At 51.3% G+C, this 26,120-nt stretch overlaps 7 protein-coding genes and 1 non-coding gene across 8 annotated transcripts; 4 read left to right on the top strand and 4 right to left on the bottom strand.

The window, feature by feature from the left end:
- Positions 1–7,302: 7,302 nt before the first annotated feature.
- Positions 7,303–8,706, bottom strand: BNA5_1 (Kynureninase (L-kynurenine hydrolase); the record flags this gene model as incomplete). The annotated part of the gene is made up of 1 exon (XM_064874516.1): positions 7,303–8,706. The coding sequence occupies one exon, from the start codon at positions 8,704–8,706 to the stop codon at positions 7,303–7,305; it is 1,404 nt and encodes a 467-aa protein (XP_064730238.1).
- Positions 8,707–9,567: 861 nt separating this feature from the next.
- Positions 9,568–10,605, top strand: PMZ80_006102 (uncharacterized protein; the record flags this gene model as incomplete). The annotated part of the gene is given in 3 exon segments (XM_064874515.1): positions 9,568–9,572; positions 9,596–9,602; positions 9,622–10,605. The coding sequence occupies 3 exon segments, from the start codon at positions 9,568–9,570 to the stop codon at positions 10,603–10,605; spliced, it is 996 nt and encodes a 331-aa protein (XP_064730237.1).
- A 1,202-nt stretch (positions 10,606–11,807) lies between these two features.
- Positions 11,808–12,869, top strand: PMZ80_006101 (uncharacterized protein; the record flags this gene model as incomplete). The annotated part of the gene is made up of 1 exon (XM_064874514.1): positions 11,808–12,869. The coding sequence occupies one exon, from the start codon at positions 11,808–11,810 to the stop codon at positions 12,867–12,869; it is 1,062 nt and encodes a 353-aa protein (XP_064730236.1).
- A 527-nt stretch (positions 12,870–13,396) lies between these two features.
- On the top strand, positions 13,397–14,552 carry PMZ80_006100 (uncharacterized protein; the record flags this gene model as incomplete). Its single annotated transcript, XM_064874513.1, has 3 exons — positions 13,397–13,540; positions 13,591–13,800; positions 13,884–14,552. 3 exons carry the CDS (start codon positions 13,397–13,399, stop codon positions 14,550–14,552), a joined length of 1,023 nt encoding a protein of 340 aa, XP_064730235.1.
- Positions 14,553–14,949: 397 nt separating this feature from the next.
- On the bottom strand, positions 14,950–16,395 carry PMZ80_006099 (uncharacterized protein; the record flags this gene model as incomplete). The annotated part of the gene is made up of 1 exon (XM_064874512.1): positions 14,950–16,395. The coding sequence occupies one exon, from the start codon at positions 16,393–16,395 to the stop codon at positions 14,950–14,952; it is 1,446 nt and encodes a 481-aa protein (XP_064730234.1).
- A 1,336-nt stretch (positions 16,396–17,731) lies between these two features.
- LYS4 (mitochondrial Homoaconitase) lies at positions 17,732–20,200 on the top strand (the record flags this gene model as incomplete). The annotated part of the gene is made up of 1 exon (XM_064874511.1): positions 17,732–20,200. The coding sequence occupies one exon, from the start codon at positions 17,732–17,734 to the stop codon at positions 20,198–20,200; it is 2,469 nt and encodes an 822-aa protein (XP_064730233.1).
- Positions 20,201–20,955: 755 nt separating this feature from the next.
- Positions 20,956–21,066, bottom strand: PMZ80_006097. The gene has a single exon. It is a non-coding gene; the product is annotated as a tRNA-Leu (tRNA).
- Positions 21,067–21,888: 822 nt separating this feature from the next.
- Positions 21,889–25,056, bottom strand: PMZ80_006096 (uncharacterized protein; the record flags this gene model as incomplete). Its single annotated transcript, XM_064874510.1, has 3 exons — positions 21,889–23,072; positions 23,119–23,423; positions 23,471–25,056. The coding sequence occupies 3 exons, from the start codon at positions 25,054–25,056 to the stop codon at positions 21,889–21,891; spliced, it is 3,075 nt and encodes a 1,024-aa protein (XP_064730232.1).
- Positions 25,057–26,120: the final 1,064 nt, after the last annotated feature.

Here is a 26,120-nt window from a genome sequence, read left to right as displayed (position 1 = left end):
ACAACCAGTGCTACGAATCTGCTAGGGAATAGGTGCCTGTCGATCAATCCAGCAGGATGTCAACCTGCTGAGAGCCCGTATTCGGGGTAAGAACAGAACTTGGCGTGGCTGTTTGATCCCCTGTAGTCGCCACTACAAGTACAGTAGTCACCTTCCCGTTCGAGTTGAGGTTGTGTCGTACTCGTGTACATCCTCGCAGTATCACAGATGGTCACTGTCCGAACAGCAATACGCAGCGGAATCTGTCTTATTAGTGATGCCCAACGCGATCCATACCAGTCCTGCCGCCGTGTTCGCAGCTCACATGCTGATTGCACGCTGATCTCAATTGCGCTCACCGCAGCAACAAAACCTGCATGACATGCTCCGGGGATCCACGGCTTGCAGCAAGCGGACCCATATCGTGCTGTGGCTGCTTGGATACCGTGGGTACCTCAATGGGTCGGCTAGACCGCTCCACAACCAAGTCCCAAACAACGCTGAATTCCGCATAACGTCGAGCAACGGTCATGCATGGCTGCAACAGAATGCCGGTGCTATGGTCGGATCTGAAAATCTCAATTGCGCTTATGAGAAAGCATGATTACTCTACTCGCCAAAGCTTAAGTACTGAGGGAACACCGAGCAATGAACGCACATAGTTTCGGCCCTAAGGCCTCGAAGCAGTTGAACGTCAACCGACAGCTAGCGGACACCCTAAGTGCGTCCTTATTGGTGTCTCGGCTTCCACTTGCAAGCTTGGCTGGTGGAAAAGCGAAGTCCGCACTGGCCACATGCTATGATTGGTCAATTGGTGGACTTTCATCTCGATCGTGTAGTATATTAGCTTCGAAATTGGCCAATGGTCAAGGCACTTGTATGCACAGTACCCAAGCAAGGCCAAGTTACCTCACGCGTAGTTCTCTGCGAGGTTATTGCTGGTTAACGCGACCGTGAGTTCACAGTGGCGTGAAGCATGATCGGCGGAACATCATACTCTCGTCTGTACTCGTACTCCTTGGCTCATAAAATTCTGAGAAATGGCGTACCAGGTACTTCTGCGAGCCGGCTCATACCTTACAAATATCAGTACTGTGACACAGGCATAAGCTTCAAATCCGCTCTGGGTGGCAAGAACTGCCTCCTTCAGCTCTGCGTATGCTTCTTACACTGATGGCACGTGGCGATTACCAGGAAAGACATGGTAAATCATGCCATGTCCAAAGAACTTATCAAGGAACGGGTAGTTGCCTTCCTATTCCTCGTATCACCTCGAATTTTCATGAATCCACCAGGTCTATTACGGTACGTACGACCGCTCTTGAAGGCATCCGACTCAACCTTCCCAAAGGTACCACTTTGTAGCCAACCATTCGCTCCTTGCCCTCGCTATCCAACGATCGATCAAATATCGCCACCAGAGGTCTTATCACTCCTCGCCACTGCCCATGCACTTGGACGCAATAGATTGTTTTAACAACGTAGGAACCGCCTTCGACAGACTGCTTTTATGCACGGATTCGTGGAACTCTCGTGTACCGGTTGACGGCCCTGCTTTTAGGACTCAGAGGAGTAACTACCCCTTGTTGCGCCACAGATGGATGACATGTCCACAACTAACCGATCACCAGAGACCAGAAGCCGCGGCTCCAAGCAAGAAATCGGTGGTGGAAAGACCACTTCTTCACAGACTCACAAGCATCTCCCTGCTTCTCAGGTGCAGGCACGTACCTTTCGGAAGACCTAAACAAGCCATTCATACACACATGTACCTATCTCTTTCGCTCCTTGGTCCAGTACAAGGTTGTCAAAAGATACCTCTACAAAAGCGAGTGCAGAAAAAGCTGACCGGACCTGCTCGTTGACTTGACACAATGTGTACAGCTTGGTGCTTTAGATTTGTATGGGCTCCGCTGTGAAAGTGACTGGATTTTAGCGCAGGCCTCTTTGCACCACATAGCTGACCAACTGCAGTTGCCGTAACCGAAAAGAGTTCATGCTTGAACACCAGCGACAAAATGTGATCCACAGCAGACCCCACGCGGCTGCCGCTTAGAAGTCCTGCCGCAAGAGGCGACGAGTGTGCAGTGGCTCTACGCCCCGCAGGTCAAGTTTCGACCTGGGCCACGGTGAGTTCAGGCTTCCCCTAAATACCACCGTAGCATCCTGCCGACATTTTCCATAGGCTTCGAACATGAAAACTCCGCTGTCCGAACCGATATTCCTCAGCACACCATCAAGAACGACTCCGAAGTCACGTCCCCTATCTTCAGCCGGTCGCAATCAGTCATATTGAACTCGAACGTGGCGAATCTAGCACCTCTCATGGCCGTCCAAAGACCGAAAGCCCCTCACAACCTATGGCGAACCCGGCTCTTTCTGCCCCGGGTGTAGCAAGCAACCAACCCACCTCATTGATATATGTCGAGCAGGACATATTTGACACCGGCATCGGTTGCATCAATACCCTCGTGCAGGAGACGTGGAGAAATCTTTCATTGCGAAACCCAGAAAGATCAACCGGCACATCACCCAATGTCGCTCCAGAGCTTTTCGTGAAACCAGCACCCCATCGCCTTGGTGGTGGGATGTTGTCGCAAGACCTGCCCTCGTATGATCGGACACGACAACTGCTAAGAGCTGCGGTGGATCACATCTATCCGCTCAGCAGCATCGTGTCAATGGCGCAGCTGGTGAACATACTGGATAACATGCACAATTCCGCAGGACAATCACCCTCGGAACAACTGTCAGATGAGGCCATGCTTCTACACATGGTGGTCGCACTGGGCTACCTCTGTAGCGGCGCTGTCCATCTCGAAACCGGCTGTAACCATGCGAAGACTGAAAGGTAGATAGACTTTTCTATATCTGTTGTTCGAAGCTGAGACATATTAGTACCAGACACTTTGTACTTGTCCGGGTGTCCATCGATGGAAAAGACATAGACTCGCCTGCTCGCTTGCAAGCCTTGCTCTGTATGGTCATGTTTTTGATCGCAACATCGAAGATCTCTGCCGCGCATGATTACATGACCAGAGCTAGTAAAGCAATATCGGATTTAGGTGTGCCATTGTTAAGCTCCCCTATCACCACGCCGACGCAGCCTGCTGAGCCTGCTCAACCTTCTCCTGGGGAGATGCTCCAAGCTGCTCTGTTTCTGGGTACTTATATCTGCGGTCTCCTTGGTGTGCCATTCGCCTTAAAGCCAGTTCTTGTGGAGATGACCTCGGTCCAGGGGGTGGTTCAAGCCGATCCTGATGTGAGGCAGTTGGTAAGGAGTGAGCGCAGAGTCCTTGAGTTGGTAGCATTTGAGCTTCATAGTGAGCTCTTCGGCATCCTCTCGGGTAACAGACATTCTGGTGCAGAAGCTGGGACGACCGATCCGGGAACAGCCGGTCCATTGTCCCACGGCCAAGAAGCGACCGTGACAAGGACGTACGAAGCCGAAAAGCAGTTGGAGTGGTGGTGGGTCAGATTCGTGAATGTGTTTCCTCAGGGAGAGGTCACTCCGCAAATTGCTAGGTACGGTCCAGCTACACCCCTGGCCTGTCATTGACACATTCTTAGGCTCCGCTTCGAACTTCAGATGAGCTACTTCCAGGTTGGCCTAGTTCTCTTTCATCGTTTCTTGCCATATCATGCACACATGCAGGCAGCAGAACCACTTACACGTCGCATAGTGGCTTTTGGCAACACCGGGATGAAATTAGCCATGCAAGCGATTTCGACTTCAGAGGAGTTCCTGCGCTACCACCAAGTCTGTCCAGCGTCGTGGTCGACTATGCACTCCTTGTTCCTGGCCATACTGAACCTTATTTTAGCGTTGACGGGAGATGGCCAAGACGATGCAGAGCTCAGGAACTTTGTCAAGAAGGGTACCGCCCTCCTCAATTCAATGAGCTGTCCTCGTCAGTCGGGCATCTTTCGGCACTTGATCATCATAAAGGTAAGCAGATGAAGCTCATACTTTCGGACTCGAGCATTCATTGACGTGATATAGGACTTAGCCGACCGTTTCGAGCCACCCATTGATATTGGAGGGCTTCCTGTCACCGTTACCGTTCCAGAGCCAAGGCCTAGACTTGTGCAGCGTGTAATACCCTACGCAGAGATGCCCAACCATCCCGGAGCTTTTCGGCAGCGATACCAAAGTGCGAGTATTAGCGGCTTCTGCCAGAGGGGTCAGACCTGATCATGATGTAGGTCTGATTCATGTTGAACCGCCCTGCAGAAGGCGCACGACATGTCTCATAATGCTATGGCAGAGGGACATCTGGGGTTGGAGCTAGCACTTTCAACTTCGACATTGCGTATGCATCACAGGCGTCGGCGATCTCAGTGGCAGTCCGGGTATAGTTGTGCCGCCTGCGTCAATTCTGGAAAGCGACATGGTCACGGACCTCATCCACTGGGTCTGTACACTCGAAAACAAGCTCGTTCATGGCCACGGGTTCGAGGTTTGCTTGCAATGGGATGATAGAGCACCAGAATGTGTCGGGGGCGAAGGTCTGTTGTCTTTTCGTTGCGAGCCATATCATTCGCTGCCCTTGAGGTTTCTGAAAACCTAGAGATATTTTGTAAGGCTAAATAGAAAGTATTGACTTCCATGCCGTCCCCTGCACGTGCTTGCTCCTTGCCTATACGTTTAGAGACAGCTTCAGACGTTTTGTCAGCAACAAAACTGTTTATTGAGAAGAGCTGATGATCTCCACTCAACCGGTGAATGGCAGGGCGTTTTGTCATAGCACAGTCAGCGAGTCAAGGAGGCCACACCCGTCCTCTTAGGGATGTTAATAATGCTGGGATACCGAACATGTTCGGAAGCCGGATAAGCGTAGTTCTACGGTAGACTTTACGGCAAAAAGGCGCAACCATCTTCCTGCTTGGCGCCCGTAGCGCGTTTTTGACATCAGAAACTCAGAACTGTCCTCGTGTTTTTCATCGTTTTTGTTCTGTCAAAGCACTCTGAAGGACCGAGAACGAGGCCGACATCAGACGCGACAATCAGCCTTGCGTGTCTGGGCCATGTATCAGATCGGTTTTGCCTTGATGAAAGGGCGACAGTGCTCTTTGTGACGCGATGGCGACGGCTCTATCGCGGTAACAGGATTCATCGGCACGGCACCTTAGGATCTGTTGAGCAATGGAAAGCCCGGCCGCGAAAGTCAGAAAGCGCATTCGGGAGGCTTGCGAACCATGTAGGCGCAAAAAGGGTCGATGTCCAGGTGAGAAACCGGTGTGCTCTCTTTGCGCACGGTTGGGCCAGACTTGTGCATATGCTGGGAGCACTCGCGCACCAGCACTGCTTGATGGCATCCATGATGTTGTCCGCTCAGAATTATCCGATTCCTACCAGTTCATGCCTGATGTTGAGGGCCCCAGCGATGGCGCTTCATTTCTAGAGGATCGAGTGCAGAATCTTGACGACAAACTCACAGAAGTGCTGAATCAAGTGCGGTCACTAGCAGCTTTAGAGACAACACCTCAGCGAGAAGCCTTCCACATTACGGATGTAACAGTTCCAGGCCGTGCAAGTGACCTTCCAGACTTCGGCATTACAAAGAGGGCCGCGGAGCTCTACTTGCGATTCTGCCATTGCCAACCACTACCACTTTTTTCGCCGAACCACTTTGTGAACACGATAGGTTCGCGAGAGCCTGAAGTTCGTCTGTGCATTGCTGGGCTGTCGTTGCGATTTCAAGACCACGAACAACCACAAACCGGCGACCAAACAGCGTCCAGGAAATATCTTGAGCGCGCCAGAGCTCTAGTCATGAGAAGGATCACTGAAGGCTGTATCGAACTCTCCACCTTGCAATGTTTGTGCTTATTAGCATTAGCCAATTTCAATGATGGCAACCCTCAACAAGCCGGACTGTTTCTGTCTTTCGCGATTGAGATATCACGCAATGCGAGACTCGAGTTTTTTGCTCGGGAAGGTGCCAGTAATATGAAGACCGAAGAACATGTGCGGACCCTTTGGAGCATCATTATGCTTCAGTACCTGTCTGGTAGCTTCGGCTGTATGACGACCTCGATTGACGTATCTCTTCTTAGGCACCCTCCAAGTGATGCGGTGAACATGTTGGCCTTGGATAACAGGCAAAACGGTAGCTATTCGCAGGAGGGGGAGAACGATTTAGGAGTGGTTGCGTATGCATCTCAGATGAGCGAAGTGTGGTACACAGTCAGACGGTACGTGCATCATCGAGGCAAGCAAGACAAATACCCTCCTTGGTCTGGTCAGTCTATCTACTCGAGCATCATGTTCCGCCAAATGGAGCTTGAGTCCCGAATGCCACATAAACATCGGTTCAAGCCATCGGGCTTTGCGGATCACCCGATATCTGTACTCTCTACCAACAGACACTACTGGGCGCCTTGGTTGTATCTTCAAATCATTTACCACTCAATCGTCTGTACGCTCAATCATCCGCTCCTACTCAGTATGCATTTGCGCCGCTTTCGTGTCAACCAAGTTCCGGAGCTGTTCCTACAGCAGACCGCAGATCTGATCACATCACACACAGACTGGATCATTCATCTCCTCGAGATCGCGAGGGAGAAGCAATTCCAATTCAGCGACCCTTTCCTTGGACAATGCGTTGCCATAGTCGCCACAATATTTATGCAGCAAAGTTATACAAAAAATCAAGCGATCCGCCTTGAAAAGCAGACTAAATTTTCGACGTGCCTTCAATTTGTTCAAGAGTTAGGCAGGCATTGGTCTCACGTCAACCAAATGGTAAGTCGTCATTCCTAAGACATCACTTATGCTGACTGAGGCAGGCTATTGATCTGCAACAGTTCGAGCGAACGGTGTCTCGAGCATATGAGTCGTCCATTTATGAGAATTCACCGAACTTATCTAAACACGTCAATTTGACCACATTCTGGACAATCCTTGATAATACACTGTTTGCTGCAAGCCATACTGGCAGCAAGTCGATCTTTGGGCCATCGCTGACCTTGAGGCCCGTATCACCATCCGAGAACGACGTGTTGAGTACGCGACTTCTGCCAGAGCCGACAAGAGTACATTCTCTGCCACCTCCGCAATCGACCGCCACAACGCCTACCACGTCGAACGGCATCGGAAACTCCACAGCAGGGATCTGCAACCACAACGATGCGGCGTATCTCAACGCTAACATGCCAGATGCATATACAGATACTCCTTTTCTGGCACAAAACTTCTTTGCCTTAGGTCAGGACTTCGTTGGGAACGCTGATGATTGGTTTAACTGGACCGATCCATGAGAAGGAAAAATGCATGATTGTATGAGTGATGCGATCGAAGTCATCGCTGCGTATGCTCTATCAAAGTGCTGCACAGAAGATTTGCACAAAGCGGCATACCTCCTCGTAAGTGTTGTACATGGGCACTGGCGCCACTCTGATCACTCCAGGCTCTCTCTTGTCACATATCACACCTTCAACCTCCAGAGCAGCTGATACTGGCTGCAGCTTCCCTTCTTTCAGCAAAATGCACAATTGGGTTCCTCTTTGCCTAGTATCTCTCGGTGTGATGATCCTGAATGGAGCATCTTCATTGAACCCCGAAAGTTTTTGATCAAGCAGATGCTCGAGGTAGCATGTCAAACGCAGAGATTTTTGTCGCAGCTCTTCGATGGATGTCTTGTCAAATATCGACATCGCTGCAATCAAAGCCGCCAGGTCAATAGCAGAGGGGTTCGAGCACTGCCATCCCGCCGCCCCCGGAATCGGCCTGAAGACATTGTCCATTCGGAAGCGACTTTTCTTATCCCCGCCATACCAGCCACTTAATCTGGGCATGAAAACAGGTTTGTCATCTTCATCGTACTTCACCTTTCCATGCCGCTCATGTACGAAAGCCCCACCAATTGCCCCTGGACCTGCATTCATGTACTTGTATGTACACCACACCGCAAAGTCGACATTCCAATCGTGGAGCTTGAGGGGCACGTTGCCGGCCGCATGGGCGCAGTCCCAACCAATAATCAGCCCTTTCGAATGAGCATGAGCTGTGATTGTGGGAATGCCAAACAGCTGGCCGGTATAGTACTGCACACCTGGGAGGAGCACTAGAGCAATTTCGTCGGCATTGTCGTCAATGGCTTTCAGGACTTTCTCGGTCGAGATTCTGTGGTCGTCATCAGGCTCAAGCAGAATCATGTTCTCCTCTGGGGAGTACCCATGATGTCTGATCTGCGATTCAATGGCATAATGATCGCTTGGAAAAGCCTTCCATTCCAGCAGAATTTTGCTTTTCCTTCCCGAAGGTCGGTAAAAGCTGGCCATGAGGACATGCAGATTGACGGTCAACGTGTTCATGGCAGCGACTTCCTCCGGAAGTGCTCCGACTACTCGTGCCATGGACTTTGCTGCGGTCTCCGCCATATGTTGCCATGGCGGCAATGGCGAATCTTCGATGTCGGCGAAATGACCTTGTACTCCTATTGAGGACCATGTGTCCAGTTGTGCCTGGATGTATGTCTGCATGGCCTTCGGTTGCAAGCCTAGCGAGTTACCGCAAAGATAGATGCCTTCATCGTTTGACAGGGCTGGTTTGGCTAGCTTTCTTGCTTTCAGGTTGGCTTTCGAAGGAATGATGTACTCAGATCTGAGGTGCCGCAGTCGGTCCTTTGCATCCTGTGAGCGAGCATATTCGAGCGTGTGTGCATCAGCTGGGAACTCGAAATCGTTCATCGGAGTTGGTAGGTCTATCCTGGATGGAGACATGGTGTTCTCGGCGAGACTATGGCGACAATACTTGTTATGGCAGGATGCTGTGGTGAGTGATTGTATCTGGTGCGCTTGAAGTACTCCAGCTCTAACGACGTGCCACTTGGGAATCATTTTATGCTGGCCTGATGGCGTTAAAGGAGTCCTTTCAATGACGGCAGACCAGGTTAGCCGGCTCTAGCCGGCCGCAAAGCATTTTCTTTCCGTTGCCGGACCCACCTCCGGACCGCATCCGTCTCGCAGTGAGAACTTGAAGCGCGAGGAAGGAGCTGCTAGCCAGTTCAATGCGATCGCTTGACTGACTATCCGTTTCCGCTAGCTTTCTCTTGCCGGCCATACTAGCTGTTGTCAGCTATGACGATAAGCAATCAAGAAAAACCAGCTGACCCAGTACGCAAGCACGAGCAAGGGATCCAAGAGCGTGGTATTGACCTTGTGGGCTTTCATAAATTCGCGCAAATGCCCGGATTAGCCTCTCCACCTAGCACAGGAACGCATATTTGCTTCGGTATGCCCTCGAAGTTCATGTCACCTCAGCTTCTTCGACGGCAGATACAATCGGTCCTTCTAGCATGTTAGACTCAGTCGACCGAATCCTTCAACAGTTCGAGATCTCACACTACGGCTTCCTGCCAGTCGACGAGCCTTTATCTATTCTACCAGACACCTACTATGCTCCTTGGGAGAGCATCATCTCGCAGCTGCCCAGCCTGATCAGAAGCGGTTCGGTCTGTCATGAAGTCTTGAAACTACCACTCCTTACTACGTCGCGACTGCAATCGATACCAGAATGGAGAAGGGCATATGTCATCTTAACATTCTTCACCCACGCTTATATCTGGAGCGGCAAAGAACCCAATGACGTGCGTCTCTTAGTTCAGTCTAGTCTGCGTGTCAGCTAATGCTTGTTAGGTGCTACCTCCAAACATCTCAATACCTTTGCTCGAAGTCTCGGTGCATCTGGGCCTTCCGCCAACTGCCACGTATCCTGGTCTCAATCTGTGGAATTGCGGTCTCGTTGCAGACGGAGCTGACATCACCAAGCCTGAGAATGTCGTTATGAGACACACCTTCACTGGCACGACGGATGAGGCTTGGTTCTATGCCGTTTCAGTGTCGGTGGAAGCCAAAGGTGTAGCGGCTATCCAACTCATGCTAGAATGTGTCCAGGCCATTGACCAGGGAAACAATTCGAAAGTTGTCGAATGCCTGAGGGCTTTCAGCGAAGTCCTCCTTGACCTTGGAAGAATATTACAACGCATGCATGAGCGGTGCGACCCTCCAGTGTTCTATCACCGCATCAGACCGTTCCTCGCAGGAAGTCGTGGTATGGAGAAGGCTGGCTTACCACGGGGCGTCTTCTACGCCGAAGGCGATGGGAGAGGGTCGTGGCGACAGTACAGCGGTGGCAGCAATGCGCAAAGCACACTGATCCAGTTCCTCGATATTGCTTTGGGCGTAAAACACCTAGCGACTGGCGACAGGCCTGGCTCCAAGAGCAGCAAGACGCAGACGTACCTTGATGAGATGAGAAAGTATATGCCAGAGTCACATCGTCGCTTTCTCGAGCACTTCAGCACGATCGCAAACGTCCAACAATACGCGACAACATGTCCTGCCTCTTCCGATGTTCACAGAGCTTTCGATGCAGCCGTCGATGCAATGACCGCTTTCCGTGACATCCACATCAAGATAGTGGCAAGGTACATTGTCAGGCCGTCCAGAGCTGTAAGTTGTGAGCTCACCTCAGAGCATAAGAATATCGCAACTGCATCATCCGGTGCCTCAGCTACTCGAGGAGAGTTGAAAGGGACTGGCGGCACGAATTTGATGGCATTTCTCAAGCAAACCAGAGATGAGACAAGGCGCGCGAAGGACGCGGTCCCTGTTTGTTAGTGATAGTGGACATGCCATGCCACGACGAGCTATGCCTCGGGCGGGAACGGTCATAGCTGAATTGAGCAGAGATTGCACTACACGCAAGGATAAATAAGTAGACAAAGGACAAACCCTTGCCTCATTCTTCGAATCACGACTGCTAGGGCAGTCTGCTGTAGCCAACAACGCAAAAAGCATCGTCTTCGTCGTTCTTGCCTGAGGCAAAAGCTTCGTGTCTTTGCTCTGCTTTGAGCTTCCGGATCTGACCTGCCTGCACATGAGTGGCGATTTTCGTTCTCGAGTCTTCCACACGCGCGTTAGCCTCGTGTCCGATCGTGCCTGACATCCGGAAGACCTGTGTCGTCCTCTGTGAGACGCCCTTCCGAGAAAGGACACGCTGGAGTGAATTCACTCGGTCGGTGCTGATGAGTACGACCCGGTGATCAGTGCTAGACCACCACAAATATGCTAGCTCTCAAAGAATTGCGTATCTTGAACATCGAGCCGAGCAAGCTATGCCTGTTGGACCTGCCGGACGAACTGCTCGACGGAGTAATACATTTCCTCTACACTGACAATGGCAGATTTACTCGTGATGTGGTTCCAGTCTCTGCCACATGTTCTCGCCTGAGGAAAGCTGCTGTGCCAATACTGTTTGACACGTTGCATGTTCGAATCAAATGGTCATCTGTCGATAGACGCACCTTCAATATTCTGCTGAACCTCGACCTTGCACCGCATACCTTCGCCCGCCATGTACGCCACATAAAGCAGGACGATAGCCCGAACCCAGTGGATCAGGGAGGCGAAGATCTGAAGCTGTGCAACGAGCTGGTCACGAAGGTAGTGGCACGCGGCCTACGCTCACTGATCAATGTGAGAACCCTCAGGTATGTTATACTCTCTGGTCCAAAGATGCCTTTTAGAACAGTGTTGACCATCAAAATAGTGTCAGCTGCCTTAGCAGCCCTCTGCTTGCATTATTGCCACAGGCATTTCCCAGGCGTCCGCTTAAGTTCATCGTGGAATCCTGCTCCTGCACCAGATACTGTAACCTCGAAGACACAGCTGCGGCTCACCTCTATCGAAGCCCTGTGCAGCATCAATTTGCATGCGCGACGAGTCCATACATGAAGCCTAGGCCTGAGGTGCTTGATCCATTGGCCAAAAACCATGCAGAAAGGACTGTGGCAATATCTCGGAACCATATGGTAACGATAATGCCCGTTGTCTCTCTGAGCAGGAATCCAACCTTGACAAATTTCACTTCGTTACAAGAACTGCACCTCATGGACGGCAGCGAAAGTGACGCTGTGCCTGACGCTCTGCCTGGCGTACTGTTGAGTTTTGGTAAGTTGCGACGGCTGTCGCTCGTTGGTGCCGGCCTTTGCTCGGCAGCTCTTGGTGTGGTTAGTCAATTGCAAGATTTGGAAAGTCTTCGCCTCAACTCAACTCTGGACAGGATATTCCAGGCTTATTTGAGGAATCACGACTTCGAAGGACTGCCGTATCTCCGCCTGCCTCGCCTCCAAAGCTTAGAGATAAGGTACATTAGCAGATATCTTTCCATCGAGCATATTGTACCAAAGACACTGAAACATCTGCGAATTGAGTATCACAACAGGAATGAGCGGCTGACAGCGTTCGACTTGCGTTGGATTGCTGAGCACACACCTGATATCGAACGTCTGGAAATCAATGCTGGAGCCTTGGCCAACCTTTGGCATCCAACAGCTATTGCGGGTGTCGACGTTGATATGGGGGTCTATAGCATGCTTGGCACGCTTTCCTACTTCAAGCATCTGCGAACTCTACGCCTGTTCCCGTCTTACTGGCAGACTTTCGCCGGTTCGCTCCGCTTTACGCAGCCAGTGTCGGATGAGCAGGCTGTAAGAATCTTCAGACACATCCTCCTACAATGCAAACAGATACGTCTGCTCATCATCAGTAATTCTCACTTGGACTACAGGACTCGGTATGAGGTGTTCTCTCGAAGTCTGGGTGAGCCCATGAAGTGGGTCGTCAGGCCATCAGGGCCACGGACGCTATTGACTACACACGAGGCCAAGAAGAATTACCATCTCGAGCAGGTCTGGGAAGGTGACAGAAGACTGACAATGACCACAGTCCGACATCGTGGACGAAGACCACATTTCGATGAGCTTGAGAACTGGACATTGCCTATGTATGAGTTCCCTTTCGACGAGCCTGAGCCTTGTTCCTACGAGAACAGCCTAACGTACGAAGTGTTGTACGAGATGTCGATGGCCGCCGATGTCTGAGGCTACCCTTGCATGCTTCGACCATCTTGACATGCAGTCCATCCAAGTCCTGGCTTACAGTACCTCCTCGCCTGCTTCCAGCTTATTAGGCTTCCCCACATCTCGGTCTTCTCCAAATCCTGCGATGGTCTCCTCGCCTCATACTCGGATACCGCCAATGTCCTTCACTCTGGGCTACACTGCCCTAATAGTGGCTAAGTAGCTAAGGTGTTAATCTTATAGCCTACTCCGGAACCTATTAGGAAGTCCCGTTACAGCGTTTGAGCACACAATAGCCGATCGTCAGTGATTGGTACAGTCAATTGCCTATTGTCATCCGGCGTCGTGCACAACTTCCCCATTGGTGCCTCAGAAGCCGCTATCGTGTAAGCATGGTGCGCATCTCCCCGCAGACCTTCGCTTCATCCCCAGATAAGTCCATCGAGCCTCGGGCTGAAGACGCTCGAGACATGATTTCTAGCAAGCAAACCAGCTTGCCACCTCCTCCTTTCTGGATTCAACGGCATCCGCAAAGTTAGCATCACAGTATGCCTCACGCAACAGACTCGCAGTACCAGCACATTCAGGCCACACCACTAACTACAACCTTCGGAGCGGAGATCACAGGCATCGACTTCTCGAAGCCCGTATCTCCAGAAGTATTCGCAGAAGTCAAAGATGCTATCACAAAGGTCAGCAACACTATCTGCAGAAGAGACCACTCGCCTGATGTGAACCTCAGTACGGCGTCCTCGTATTCCGCCAAGCAGGCCTAGACGATGCCCGCCACGTCGCATTCTCCTCCCTCTTCGGCGAACTAGACGACATAAAGCCGTACATTGCCATGGGCCGCAAAAACCGCTTCGCCTTTGATGAGCTATTCGACGTATCAAATCAGGAAGACGACGGCTCTCTCACCCAGATAGGCAGCAAACGGCACCACATGGGCTTGGTACGTCCCAACCACTCCACCCACTCACCAGCTCTGCCCATCCAGACCACACCCCCAAGCCAGACTAACACGGTACCTCGCAGGGCAACTCCATCTTCCACGTCGACTCCTCCTTCAACCCCCGCCGCGCCGGCTTCTCCCTCCTGCGCGCCCACGAACTCCCACCCCCAGGCCACGGCGGCAACACCGACTTCGCCGACACCCGCACCGCCTACGACGACCTCCCCCCTCCCCTAGCAGCCATCCTCTCAAAACACGATTTCATCGGCGCCCACAGCCTAATGCACAGCCGCAAAAAGGCCGCACCCCCCGACAGCCCCCATTTAAAAGACGTCAACCCAGAAGACTTCCCCTTCGGCCGGCACAGAATCATCCAGACGCATGAAGCGAGCGGTAGAACAAACCTGTACATCGCGAATCACCTGCACCATCTTGAGTACGCTAGCCCTCAATCACAATCGTTCAAACCAACGCCCACACAGCCATACGAACGTGTCCCTGAGCCCCAAAGCACGGAACTCATCGAACAGCTCCTAGCCCACGCAACACAGCCAAAGTACATACTTAGCGTTGAGTGGCGTGACCCAGGTGACCTGGTGGCATGGGATAACACGGCTGTTATGCATCGGGCGGGGGAGGGGACGTTTATGGGGAGGTATAAGCGGGATATGAGGAGGTGTACGGTTCATGATGGGAGTGGACAGGCCTGGGGGTTGAATGAGAGGACGACGAAGAGGATGGGGTTGCCTTGATGTTCATGCATGGAGTGGTTGTGTGGGTGGGGTGTGGGTGGGTGATTGAAGATAAGTTGTGTGCAGTGCGTGTTCGTTGGCACGTGGTTGAGAGAGGGATCTGTAGGTCGGTCAAAGCAGGTCGCGGGATGTTGTTACTCTCGGCTGACGATTGTTGCTGTTGTTAGAGTGATTGGTGGATGCAGCATATTCGGTCAGGTTTTTGCGCCAATGTTCTGGAGCTGCTAAGACATTGAGATAATAATGTGCAATTAGGTCATGGTTTCTACTGTCTAACAATGATATACAGCGCTGATTCTATACACAATCCCACCCAATGCTGTTCTCATTTACTATTCGTGAACGCCAAAATGTATGCCAAGAGTCATCAAGTCATCATCACATCTCAGACATCATCTTACAAAAACGCTGCAAGGCCAGCCACACCAGCAGCAGCACCACCAAGCATAGCCGCCGGTTTGTTCCATGGCGCAGCATTAGTTGGAGAACCAGGCACACTGCCAGTAGCAGATGCACCACCCAACCTCGCGCCGTCAGTAGCGACGTTGATGACACTGGTAATCGTGGTTGATGCTGCAACTGCGCCTGGCACTGGTGTAGTACCGTTCACAATTTCCTGGACGTTGTCTGTGGTTGAGTTAAACCTCGTCTGTGCTAGGGAGATTTCGTTGTTCTGAAGGTCGTAGACAACATAGGCGGATCTCAAGAAGGTGTCGCCTAGTAGCGGGGTGCTACCTCCGGTAGGTGCGATACCAAATATACACGCAGCTCTGCCGTCCTGAAACGTAACTGGCTGTCCTCTGGAGTCTGTGCCAACAGAGATATAGAGCTCGTTCATCGGGATACTGATCGTTTGGCCGGAGAATGTGAAATCCAAAGTTCTGTCGGAGTTAGCGTCATCACAGTAAGCGTATGCTGTGCCACCGTTCAGGACGACGTCGACTTCGTTGTAAATGTTTTCGACGATGGAGTCTGGCAGGTACATGAGGGATGTGCCTGAGTCCAGCACAACGGCGATGGGAAGGTTATCGGAGCCAGCCATATCCTTGCCATCAAATTGCAGACCTGACAGAGCCACTGCAAGCTCGAAGTAGATGCCCTGGTCGCCAAGGACTGGGACTGTGACGAGGTCGCCTTCGAATTTCTCGGTATTGACACCACCGAAGAGGATGGATCCTGTCGAAGCATCCAAGTCGTTTAGCCATAACGAGTAAGCATTGTTGTTGATGTGGCCACCGTCAACCAGGGCTTGTGGCAGATTTGGGTAGGCTGGACCGCCAGCTCTGTTGACTTGAACCTCGATCACGGTGTAGCCAATACCCAAAACGCCCATGGTAGAGGCAGATTCGTCTCCGACGCCAAACTGGAAGTCGTCCAAGGTGACGCCTGCAAACTGCATTGTGTCTCCGACATAGTCGCCGACAGCTCCTGATCCATCGACATAAGAGATGTTGAAATCGCTATTTATAGTTCTTGCTGACGATGATGCGGACTGGTCGTATACACCACCTTCACATTGACTCTGCTGGCCACTGCATAGCGACGAGCTAGCTGAATTCACCCACAGATCCGAACTGCCAGTATCTAACGATACTTGGATCTGTTGCGCTGGAGTTCCAAGTGCGATATCCGCATAGTACAGCGTCAACTCGTTATCTAACGTCTCTTGCACTGTGTTCTGGCGCTTGGAGAATCTCCGACGATCGTGTGCTACTGGGTCTGGGACATTCCTTTTGCTGATATCGAGGCCAACGACTCGAGGGTTTTCTGATCGAGGAGCTAGGTTGATGGCAGATGTGAGGGTAGCTGCCGATGCGACCAGGGCAAGTGATGACGTCCTCATCGTGAGGATGAGTCTGTAGGTCGATAGGTTGATCGTATGGTATGCTCTGACTCGTACTCTGCGTAGGGTGTGCGAACGAGAGACGGCAGATCTGTGTGTCAGTGAACGAAAAAGTCAAGCAACGAACAGTATGAGATATCTAGGTTGGTTAGAGAAGCGAACGAGTCGAATATAAGCAGATCGACATGGTACGCCAGTTCACTACTGAGGCGCAGGCTCGACTTTTGTCACCGGGAGCCGGTATCTGGGCAGTGGTTGACGTTGACATCTGCATCTGGAAGTCATGGTGGCTGCGTCATGCGAGCTTCGTACTGGAAGGTGCCATCGTGGAGCACCGCGTAAGCCGGCGTATGAACCATGGTCAAAATACCTTCTTAGCCTCCAGTTGCCGGTGCTGCCGAGCCAGTCTTGTCAATGACAAGACCCAGCAAGATCTAGCAGCTTCATCTTTGGCTCGGTGATTGCAAAACTGTCTCGACAGGCGCTGGCCGAATCTGCGGACAACAGGATGTGAAGATATGAAACATGTCCTGTTGATGGCGGCCAGGAACAAGCGAGAAAGCAAAACGAGAAGGATCTCAAGAGGCGCAAGCTTCCGTAATTAGGTGCAGATCTGTATGCCTAGATGTTGCAGCCTTACAGCCTGAGTATTTCTGGCTTTCATGTTTACGGCATCTCGGAGTACAGACGCCACTGATGATTTGGCATCAGCATCACCCATGTCAAGCTTGTCATCTCACAGCGACATTTCCTCACGACCTAGCAGCAGACGTGATCACAATACTCCTGCCTGCTTCACCAGGCTCTTGCGTTCATGGTAGGTGACCTATGAAGTAAGTTGATGAAAGCTCAGAGCGATTGTCGAGGTAGCTGAACGCCAGTTCGAGATCCACGGGCATCGTTGTTTTGCTGAGAAATGTTCCCGAAGGTCTTTGAATTGATGCGACAGCTTCAGATAACACCAGCCACTTCTGCCAGCTGGTGTATTACTCCCAGACTGTCTGTTCGATAGATGAACATGGCAACAAGCTCACGAACCTGAGACCTCGACGATGATGATCCATGGCCAACTACACGGAGTTACATTAATGCCTCAAAATCTGCTGCGCCAGGCATTACAGCCAGCCGAGGTCGGGATTTGCGGCATGGCTGCCGGTCAAAATGCCTTCAATACAATTGGCCAGATTCCTTACGCGTGCTTGCGGTTTCAATAATTTTGTTCAAGAGTCGTTCTTTCCGTCTGGTTCATAGCTTTTGCATCAATCTTGTGGTATCTATCTGGGAGAGGCAGGAGGGCCATATGGTGTATATCTGAGGGGCAACCACGACAATTACCATGGCTTCTTCATCTCGATTTGTCCTCCGCAGCTTGCGCGTGAGATCAATGCTCGCCCCGAGATGCATTTCGACTCGTTCTATAAGATCACTCACTCCGATAGCCCTCGAGCAACACAATAGCCGAAGGACACTGACTACCTCATTACCAAAGTCAGCGGTGCCCGAAGCGTTCCACTCCCAGCTTGAAGACCCATCCTCGGCATCTATCCTCAACTCCCTCAAGACCTCACCTCCAGTGCCTCAAACCCTGACCGAGAAAATAGTGCAGAAATATGCCGTGGGCCTCGGTGAAGGAAAGTTCGTCAGATCAGGCGACTATGTTACCATCGCACCACACCACTGCATGACCCACGACAACTCATGGCCTGTTGCCCTCAAATTCATGTCAATAGGAGCGACTAAAGTCAATGATTCAAAACAGGTTGTCATGACACTCGACCACGATGTCCAGAATAAATCAGAGAAGAACCTTACCAAGTATCGGCAAATAGAAGAGTTTGCGCAGAAGCAAGGTGTAGATTTCTACCCTGCTGGAAGAGGTATCGGGCATCAGATCATGGTTGAAGAGGGCTATGCATGGCCAGGAACACTTGTGGTGGCTAGCGACTCGCATACCAACATGTATGGCGGTATTGGTTGTTTGGGAACTCCGGTCGTGCGGACGGACGCTGCTAGCATTTGGGCTACTGGTCGAACATGGTGGCAGATTCCACCTGTCGCAAACGTCGTGCTGAAGGGTACATTACCGGCTGGAGTGACAGGAAAGGATGTGATAGTTGCGCTTTGTGGCCTATTCGACAAGGACGATGTATTGAACCATGCCATCGAATTTACTGGCTCAGAAGAGACAATGCGCGGTCTGCCAATCGATTCGAGACTTACCATCGCAAATATGACTACAGAATGGGGTGCGCTAAGTGGCCTGTTCCCAAGAGATGGTTTACTGGAAGGATGGCTCCGGTCCAAGGCAACAATGGCTGCGCTCGACAGTTCCGAAGGCCGGTCAGGCAATGCGCGTTTCACACATGCTCGCATTGATGAGCTATTCGAGGACAACTTGGTCGCAGACAAGGGCGCAAAATATGCTAAGCAGCTATACCTGGACCTGAACACACTGTCACCATACGTCTCTGGCCCTAACTCCGTCAAGGTGGCGACCCCTCTTGTCGACTTGGAAGCTCAGAACATCAAGGTCGACAAAGCATATCTCGTTTCATGCACAAACTCAAGAGCTTCAGATCTGGCAGCGGCAGCCAAGGTGTTCAAGGATGCAGCAGAAAAGACCGGCGGCAATGTCCCGAAGATTGCTGATGGTGTGAAATTCTATATTGCGGCAGCTTCAATACCAGAACAACAAATCGCCGAAGATGCAGGTGATTGGCAGGCTTTACTCGATGCGGGAGCTCAACCGTTACCGGCCGGCTGCGGACCGTGTATCGGACTCGGCACAGGTCTCCTCGAGCCCGGCGAAGTCGGTGTCAGCGCCACAAACCGAAACTTCAAAGGTCGAATGGGCAGCACAGACGCCAAAGCATACCTCGCCAGTCCCGAAGTCGTCGCAGCAAGTGCGCTGAACGGCAAGCTCAGCGGTCCAGGCTGGTACGAAAAGCCTGAAGGTTGGACTGGTGTTGTCAAGGGCGAGGGAGATGGTATCGCCGAGGAGGAACGGATGATATCCGCTGACGAAGCTCTTGACAAGATTATTGGCCAGCTTGACAGCATGATCGAGTCAGCCGAGAAAGATTTTGGCGAAGCAGAATCAGAAGCGGAAGAATCGACCTCTTCAGCAGCGACAGAAGTCTACCCTGGCTTCCCAGAACGAGTCGAAGGTGAAATTGTCTTCTGCGACGCGGATAACATCAATACAGACGGTATCTACCCAGGCAAATACACCTACCAAGATAACGTCCCTGTCGAAAAAATGGCAGAAGTCTGCATGGAGAATTACGATCCTAAGTTCTCGTCCATGGCAAAATCAGGCGATATCCTTGTCTCCGGCTTCAACTTCGGCTGTGGATCATCACGAGAGCAAGCCGCCACCGCTATCCTCGCTAAGCAGATCCCGCTCGTCGTGGCCGGAAGCTTCGGCAACATCTTCAGCCGAAACAGCATCAACAACGCACTCATGGGCCTCGAGGTGCCGAAACTAATCAAGCGCCTTCGAGAGACCTTCAGCGGAACACCAAAAGAGCCAACACACGAGATCACAGAGCCGTTCGGCAACAGCGAGGGTCAGCAGAGTCTCGACTCGACTGTTCCTGGTCCGACTGCACCAGCAGAGAAGCAGCTGAGTAGACGGACGGGGTGGAAGTTAGTCTGGGATGTGAAAAAGAGTCAGATTCAGGTTACTGAGGGCAAAGGTGGAAAGACATGGACGGAGAAGGTGGGTGAGTTGCCGCCGAATGTGCAAGAGATTATTGCGAAGGGCGGTTTGGAGAAGTGGGTCAAGACAGAGATCGCGAGATAAGCTGGAAGTTTTGAGTTACGATCCAGTAACTTGGAAACCGTGCGTGAAACGAGTACTCCCGTTGACTCTGCTCAAAAATTCGAGACCAGCAATGAGGCTCAAGGCGCTTCATCAAGCAAGTGATTTGAGCTACTGGTCAGTCGATCTGTGTCACCGCGGACGCAGTTCCTGGCATTCGAGTCAGTTGTGGCAGACTGCAGGCCACGGGGTTGCCCCTTGTGCTCGACCAGGCCTCCCCGGATGATCAACAGGTCATCACTTGCTAATACTAGGAGGAAGGCATAGAGGGAGCTGCTATTCGTAGCGGTTGAGGACAGGCTGGCCGATGGTGAATGGTACTGCATTTAGAGTGGCATGTATAGAATCAAACGCAGTAGAAAGAAGACATGGAAAGGAAGAATCGAGGGTACAAGACCACAGCCATGTGTATCACATATAGCTCGGGGCAGGCTGTTGGAGATGCTCAATACCATTCAAGTCGGTGCACCTGACTGACCGCATTTGACTGCTCTATCGGCGCATAGATATTGCTTCAGACCTTAAATCCACGCAAAAAGTACTTGTCGCAGCAAGACCGCGAAGGATTTGGTAAGCCGGACTTGCATCGAGGTCGCTCCACTTTCCACTCCGCTGCTGCTGCTATTCAAGTCCATCTTGGCACGACAAACGCAGCACACATTCTCCGTCTCCAAAAAGTGGACTCCAAAATCTGCAAGATTGAGTCCAGCTCTTCGAAACAAGCAAAAATGAATTTTTGAACAGACTGGGACTCGAACCCAGGCGGGAAAATCCCATGAGGAACTATTGTTGCCAACATGTTAAGGTAGACCTTAACCTCACGCCATAACCAACTCGGCCATCTGTCCTCAGATTCGTAGTCATCTGTCGCTGATGCTGAACAGGTGATTTATGCTCAAAATTGTGGTTATTAGATATATCATGCTTTGGTAGTACGGTCGGTTGGGAAAACAAGAAAGTTCTCGCACCACAGCGTTGCTCGGAGGTCAACCTTGTGGACCAGCTGCCTGTGAGTCTATAGCATCACATCGTACTACTTGTGTGTTCCATGCGTTATTTACTCAGCAGTCGGCGTACCTGTCAGCTAGAACGTTAACCATTTTACAATCTCGAGGGGTATGGGCCGGTAGCATCTGGATTGGAACATCGGACAATAAAGCATCTGTGGGTCGGAAATCTTGGTTTAAGGTGAGTGCATCATTGAGTACGGTTGCATCGAAAGTAGGGATGTCGTACGTGCGTCGGAAGTCTGCTACCCATTTACCACTGTTATCAGTTCCCCACTTGGTCATCTTGGTGCTGGTTGTGTCTAGGGTGAGCAGGATGGTAAAGACTGTTTCCATTGTGTACCAGTGGATCCTATGCACCGCCGTCCAGTCCGCTGTAAGACCCACATGGTCGAAGACAGGAGCAACATCGTTGCTTCGAACCCACTACGCTTGGGGAGAACGCCGGCTCAGGAAAACGACCTTTGGTCGTGCTACCTATAAACACGTAAGTACTCTGAGCCTGCAGCATTGAGTCGTAGATCAGAACGACTCTAGTCGCACAGGAGTTTCATGACATTAAGCAGAGCTATATGGGTATCAATATCGACGTCGCATCCTGCCGACCGCCGCCATGGCTATTTCCTCGAAGTTCGAGTACTAGAAGAATCCATAGTCCTTGCCCTACATCGTCGTCTTCGACTTCGACCTCTTCATCGATTTCCAGCCCCTCGAGAAGATATTCGATCCTTCACTCTTTGTTTTCTCCAGCTTGTTCTCCTTGATACTTGGCGTCGCACTCAGCTCGGTCAAAGGCGTCGAAGTCGTCCTAGATGTCATTGCCGGACTCGACACCGTGAAGGTTGGCGACGACACAGTGCTCAGCTCCGATGGTCGTTGCTGATGCGTACGTGACCTGTCGACAAGCGTCGTCTCAGATGGCATCGAGCCAGGCAGTTCCATAACACCAGCAGGATATGCCGCTGCTGAAGTGCCAGGAAGCTCTGACACTGTTGACGTACCAGGCATCTCCGCTCGTCTTTCACTCTCTGGCGACAGTTCGACCGGCATAGACGTGGTTCCACCGTCAAGCTCAGCCATTTTGTCCGCGAATGGGTCACCCTCTTCGTACTCTGGGGGTCGATCGAATCGGTTCTTGTACACGATGTGCTCGAAACCCGTCCTCAACTTGCTGAAGCGGAAGCCGACTGCCACTTTCGCCAATGGAATCATCTTGTCGACTTCTTCATGAACGTGCTCCTGCAGTTTCTTCTCCTTGCCACCAAAAGTAGTCGTGTTGATGGTAACGTACTGCCTCGCCGCATCCTCAATCTGCTTGGTCGAAACGTACTTACCACTGTACCGGAACGATCGCTCGAGAATGAGAATCATATCACAAGCACACTTCAGCAACATCCGCGCAGTCGGTGGAGTCGACAAAAAGCAACTCGCAAGCCCCAACAACGCACCCACACCCACCGTCCCAACCGCAAGTCCAATCGAAGCACCGCTAATAACCATGAACTGAGTCAACGACACAGTCATAAACTGCTTCAAATTCCCCATAACAATCTTCGACATGATCTCCTCGACTTCATCGGGCATCGCCTTTGGAAAACCAAAGCACTGCAGAACGTGCTCACAAATGATTCTAGACACCGTTGGAGTTCCTATCACGCCCGAGAACGGAAGTGGTACCATCGCCGTGCGGATCGCGTGGGTTCCAAGCCGCATGCATTCTGTTATCGCCGAGTCAATCTTTTGTTCGACGTCTACGACTTGTGCTGCTACGCAGAAGAGACGCACTCTTTCGTCGACGATCATGTCCAGTGTTTGGGTGAGGAGGTTTTTGACGGCGGTGGGATCGTCTGTTCATCGTTAGCTGTGTAAGCAATGATATGAAGCTTAGCTTACTCTTTGATATGCAAATGTAGCCGTCTGCCTTGTAGCTCTTGATTTGTGAAAGCTGGTCTCGGAGCGCATCAAATTGTTCTTGCGCCAATTTGTCCGCTTCGAGATTAGCTAGTCGATTGGATTCTTGGTAGTCATTTGTCTTTTCCATGTATTGCTCGAGTAATTGCATCTTGCGATATGCAACAAGCTTGTCCTTCTTCGTACCGATCACGAACACAGGTACATTGTTCGAATATTGTGCTATCGTCTCGAACGTTCGCTTGTCAGCTTCTTCGATTCGACTGACATCGGAATCGACGCAGAACCTAGACGATCCATTAGTACGAAAGCGCGGTTACTCGAGGGGTCTTACCAGATAACATGCAACGCTTCTGCCGGATCTTTCTGAAATGCTCGGTGTCTCAGAAACTGTGCAATAAGGTCAAGCTCCTGGTCGCTGCCAGCTTGCCATCCTCGAGAGTCGTGTATGAGTAGGCCTGGATGGTTGGGCGACTCAAATGCTTGGTTGATATCATGATTACCCTGAGCGTATGTGTTGGACTCTTCAGTCATCTCGACACCGAAGACCTTGTTGATCAAAGTCGACTTTCCAACACCGGTCTTACCACAGACCAATATACGGAAAGCTTTGACACCACTCGCGAGCAATTGCGAGTCTTGCATCCAAGGCGGCATCTCCTCAGAATTTCCGCGCATACAATTCGCTTCAAAATCTGCCAAAAGCTTCGCATAGCGTTTGAACCGTTTCTGCTGGTACCATGATTGATTACGGTCCAGCAAGCAGAATACCGAAGGGTGAATTATCGTGCCATATGGTTGGTCCTCCTTCCATCCTATCAGCTCGATCTTCTTCCGCATAGTAAACGCAGGGCGTCCCTCGTTCTGGAAGTGTATTGCATGCAATGCCTCTTCGGCGTTGTTCTTGGGCGCGTGCAAGCTCTGTAGATCGAACATGCTGACTTGGATATTGTTGACGTACCGAATTTGCCATTGTATCTTTTCGGATCCACTCAAATCTGGCATACCTCCAGCATACTGAGGGAAAGCCAATGCAAGTGGGTTCTCCATTGATGCACCGCGCTGATCTTGCACGTCGAAAGAGACACAAAGTCCCTGCAGCATAGCCTCTATGAGGATCCATTGCAGAGGATATAGTGCCAGCCCGTCCTGGGTGTTGCCACCTAACACGTTCGTGTAGAAGCCAAGAAACCATGCTTGAATGAAAGTCCTTCCCTCCATTTCTCTAGGAGTAGGAGTCCCAGGTAGACTGATGTCATTACCTTCGCCAATCTCGTTGAGCGCCATCGCATGCCGAAAGTTCCTGATTGAAGGTACGACAGATGTGTCATGCGGCTTATCCCACCCATTGGTCGTCACTGCCTGGAATATGCCAACAAACCTGATGTTAGGCACGCCGTCGGTACGAGCTCGCAGATATGTCAAGGCTTTGTGCCCTTTCTGACTATCATCCTGCCGCCGTGCTTCTATTAGCTCCAATACATTCATGTACAGCTCAGGGAAGTCGGCCACGTATCCAGGCTTTGGTATGCCCATGTGATGCAGTATCCCAGCAACGGCAAGAACAGTGGTTGCCCCGTAGCCTGCGCCAAACAGGAAGATCTCATCAGCAGGGTCTTCCAACTTCTGGACGAGATCTAACACCACATCTTGTATCCGTTGTTCGAATGGTGACACTGCTTTACTCCTCCATTTGCCAGAGGCTTCCTTGCCTGTGGCCTGTGGGATAGGCTGATAGTACTGCACTGTCTGAACTGTGACTCGGCCATTGCCATCGATAAATTGTCCAGACCTCACGATGGATGCGATTCTCGAGATAGTGCTGGCATTCTTGGAATTTGAGGCGCCTGACAAAGGATTACTTGCATTAGGGGTATCAACACAGACGATGTGTCGCCTGGTCGAGATCTTTTCGCTCATGCTTCAAGTGTCAACATCTCAATGAATATCTGTATTACCTGCGCACTAGTAGACTTATGCTGTACCTCCAAGAGCTAACATCGGAACAGAAAATTCCAGCCGTTACACATGGTAAAAAGATCGTGTTCGTCAAAGCTCAGAAACATAGGCAGCGAGACTCTCAGGCCAGCAGCGAGAACCCGCGACATTCAAGCTTTGGTCCCTGTTTCTTGTACCTTAGTGTCGGAAGAGGCACGACAAGTGCCCGCGTTGCAGGCAATGATTGGTTCGATGCTCGTAGGGCGCTCTAACAACCGAACAGCTGGACGCCGACGCTGTGGGCTGAGAGACTAGCCCGAGCTGTTAGCCAATGATGTGAAAACATAGAGCTTCCACAGCCAGTCCTGATGCGAATGCGAGCTCCATAGACTCTGATATGCCCAGTATTTCGTCCTATAGCGTACCGCAAGTATCGCTCGAATGTGGTATGATAGGCAGATGTGGAAGCCTTTGATCTTTTGCAAGGCTGATTGCAGGTTGAGTTGGTCGCCATGTGAGAAGCAACGTGGTGAAATAGATAGAAAATAGAAGTGGATCATGCGACCGGGCGGGCGCGAAATTTGCCTGTTTCAGCATTCGGTCTGCACGCCCAGGCGTAGCTGCTCGTCATGCACGCTTTCATCGAATTGACCTGATCAGGACAGAAAGCACGATACGGACGTTGCGGCACGAGCAGCCTGAAAGGAGCGCCTTCCGACTGTGCGTCGAGACATATTGACATATTAAGGACGCCCAAGGACAATGAAGGCAGAACATTCCAGGCAAGCGACCAATCAAGGTTAGCACACTTGACATAACCGGTCAGCGATTGCCCCACGACGAATGTTGCTTACTACTATGCCTACTACGGAAGGAACGCCTCGCTACTGGCATGACGTCTCAGAGTTATGGCTTTTTTACAAAGCGACTGAGAAAGTTCGGGAGTCAACGCGTGCTGTGTGCTCCAGAAGTCTGGTGTAAGGCGCCAAATCCTTGTGAGGTCGACTCTGAGGTCGACTCTGAGGTCGGCTCTGTAATTTCTATAC

This window comes from Knufia obscura, assembly GCF_036327395.1.
Source record: "Knufia obscura strain CCFEE 5817 isolate CBS 148926 chromosome Unknown scaffold_6, whole genome shotgun sequence".
NCBI lineage: Eukaryota > Fungi > Ascomycota > Eurotiomycetes > Chaetothyriales > Trichomeriaceae > Knufia > Knufia obscura.
Note: the sequence above shows the minus strand (reverse complement) of the source record. Positions and strands in the feature narration are given on the sequence as shown.